Source organism: Plectropomus leopardus, unplaced genomic scaffold, assembly GCF_008729295.1.
Source record: "Plectropomus leopardus isolate mb unplaced genomic scaffold, YSFRI_Pleo_2.0 unplaced_scaffold18421, whole genome shotgun sequence".
In the NCBI taxonomy this organism is placed as follows: domain Eukaryota; kingdom Metazoa; phylum Chordata; class Actinopteri; order Perciformes; family Serranidae; genus Plectropomus; species Plectropomus leopardus.
This window is the reverse complement of record NW_024619855.1, coordinates 1-2,467: the sequence shown is the minus strand read 5'-3', so window position 1 is coordinate 2,467 and position 2,467 is coordinate 1. Positions and strand designations below refer to the sequence as shown.

The window sequence follows — 2,467 nt, the reverse complement described above, 5'->3', positions numbered from 1 at the left end:
TCACCTGCTTTAAAGTGACTTTCCATCTTCTTATGTCACATTGTTGATGCCATCCTGCGGCAATATAAATTGACGCCACCTTCCAAAGTATCATACCACCACAAAAGGTGTCTTTTTCTGTCTGTATCTGGCACCAAAATGAACAACAAAGTGATGGTATTTGATAAGTTGGGAATGAGAATGGGCTGCAAATAAGGTCACAATTTAAGAAACTATGTCCATTAGCATCAATCCAGTGTTGTTTCTGAGTGTAATCTTACATACAAGGAAAAGAGTATGTCAGATTTCATAAACACTTCATTTCTTAGTTCTATATCTTTACTTCTTCACCATTACTTTATGCGAACACAATTGACAGACAGTCATAAAGTACTGTAACTTTTTATCCTGTAGTCATAATAATCCTGCAGGCTGCTGAGGCTGTGGCACAGCAGTGAGGTATATCTAATTGAACTCCTCAGGGATCTGTCCTGGTATCCTGAAGCCAGTCTGCCCAGTTTGATCCAGAGTGCTTCTAGGACTGGATGTGGTAAAGCTTGCACGTGTCTCCACTGTGCAGCTGGTCCTGTGGAGGAACTGCAAGAAGTTCTCATGGCCTGAGCCCTCGTGGCTTGAGACAGCCAGGTCCACTGGCCGGGCTGAGTAGCAGCGTCGCAACTTACAGAGTTCCTCCCTGATCTGTCTGTTAAGAAGCCCATAAAAAAATGGGTTAATTGCAAAGGAGGCATATGCCAACCAGGTGACTGTTTCCTCCAGGTCATCAGAAATCTTAAGAGTTGGGTCTAGTGTCAGATGAAGATGAAAGGCAAAATAAGGCAGCCAGCAGATAAGAAACTGGCCAACAATAACCACCAGAGTGAGTGCAGCTTTACCTCCACCAAAAGGCCGGTCACGCATAATCCTGCGTGGAGCGTTGCGGGTTGTGATGATGGTAGTTTGGCTGTTTATTGAGTCAGAGCGATGCTTCACTTGACTATTTGTCCATAAGGGCAGAGGTCCGTGGTGGCGGGCAGCCACACGGGCCACCTTGTACACATTACAGTAAACAGCAAAAATCACAACAGCAGGCAGGCAGAAACAGGTGATGCTAAAGAACACGGAAAAGACTTGTCTGTGTTCGCTGTGGATCCAGTGCAGCGAGCAGTGTGCAGCACTGATGGAGCTCAGGCTTTCATAAGATGACCACCCAAACACGGTGGACAACCCCAGCACAGCAGAGGCCACCCACACCAGCACAATCACAGCTGCAGTCAGCTTCAGTGTCATCTTGACCTCATAGCGCATGGGATGGACGATGTAGTAGTAACGCTCCACACTGATGGCTGTGATGGTAAAGATAGAGGCAGCAATGAGGACTGCATTGAGGAAGACGTAAACCTGGCACTCCAGTACAGTGAACATGACACCAGCAAAGTACGGGGAGCTGGACACAATCCCGAGAGGCATCAGCAAGATGGCACACAGCAGGTCCACTGTACACAGGTGGCACACAAAGGCAAATTTCCTGAGATGAGGGGCTTTTATGACAACAACTAGAACAGCAGTGTTGGCAAGAAGTGCCAGAACATTCAAGGTCACCATGAAAAATATCCCTGTCAGGTCCTTCAAGCGTGTCTGCGGGTTGGGAAGGGTGCCCAGCTGTCTGCTGGGAGCTGAGGGCATTGGTGCCCAAACGGTGGAGTTGTCATTGTACTCAGGGTTCAGAAATGAGCTGTTTTCCTCCATGATTCATAGTAAAGGCTTCAAAATAAAAGTACACATTTGTATTCCAGAATCCCCCATTGTTCAGTCATGAGGCCGAAAAATCGTACAGACATACTCGTCACTCCTGTGCCAGAGAAAATAAAAAAAAAAAAGTCCATTAAAACATTAACATTTATGGAGAATCATGTTCAGTTAATACTACAATCATTATTTAACCACTTTGGTGCAGCAGAGACAAGCTGTGAAAAAAAAACAAAACACATTAATGTCTTTTAAGTTGCCGCCCAGTATCACGCCAAAAATACAGAGTTGTAAATTGACATTGTTAACTTGTAAGTAAACAGATTAACACATCAGGCAGATACAGAGTTACATTAGCATTCATTTGGAGTTGTGTTTTCGTGTGTAGGTTCGATATTCACCCTCTTTTAGCCCCATTTCTGGTCTTCACAACTCTTGAGCAGCTGAAATAGCTGCATACTATGTTCCATCTAGTTGTTATCTTAGTCTGTTTGCTGTTTGGTGTTGGGCAGGTAGAGATTCTCAAGCTATTTATTGCTCTTCTGTAAAGTTGGGGGACTTGGATCATAAAAGAATAATCTTTTCTCTATAATTCTACAAATTCTATAATTTTGAGTTCAGGGTGCTTTTTTTCATTTTATTAAATAATTTAGACTTTTTTCATTTTTTAATATAATTTTGAGGCTTGGGTGTTTTTTTTCCATTTTTAATAATTTTGAGTTTTTGAGGTGGGCTGTTTTTT

The 2,467-nt window shown here is 43.3% G+C and overlaps 1 protein-coding gene across 1 annotated transcript; it reads right to left on the bottom strand.

Annotated features, from left to right (window-relative positions):
- Positions 1 to 444: 444 nt before the first annotated feature.
- On the bottom strand, positions 445 to 1,725 carry LOC121965055 (probable G-protein coupled receptor). Its single transcript, XM_042515221.1, has one exon. It carries the CDS (start codon positions 1,723 to 1,725, stop codon positions 445 to 447), a length of 1,281 nt encoding a protein of 426 aa, XP_042371155.1.
- Positions 1,726 to 2,467: the final 742 nt, after the last annotated feature.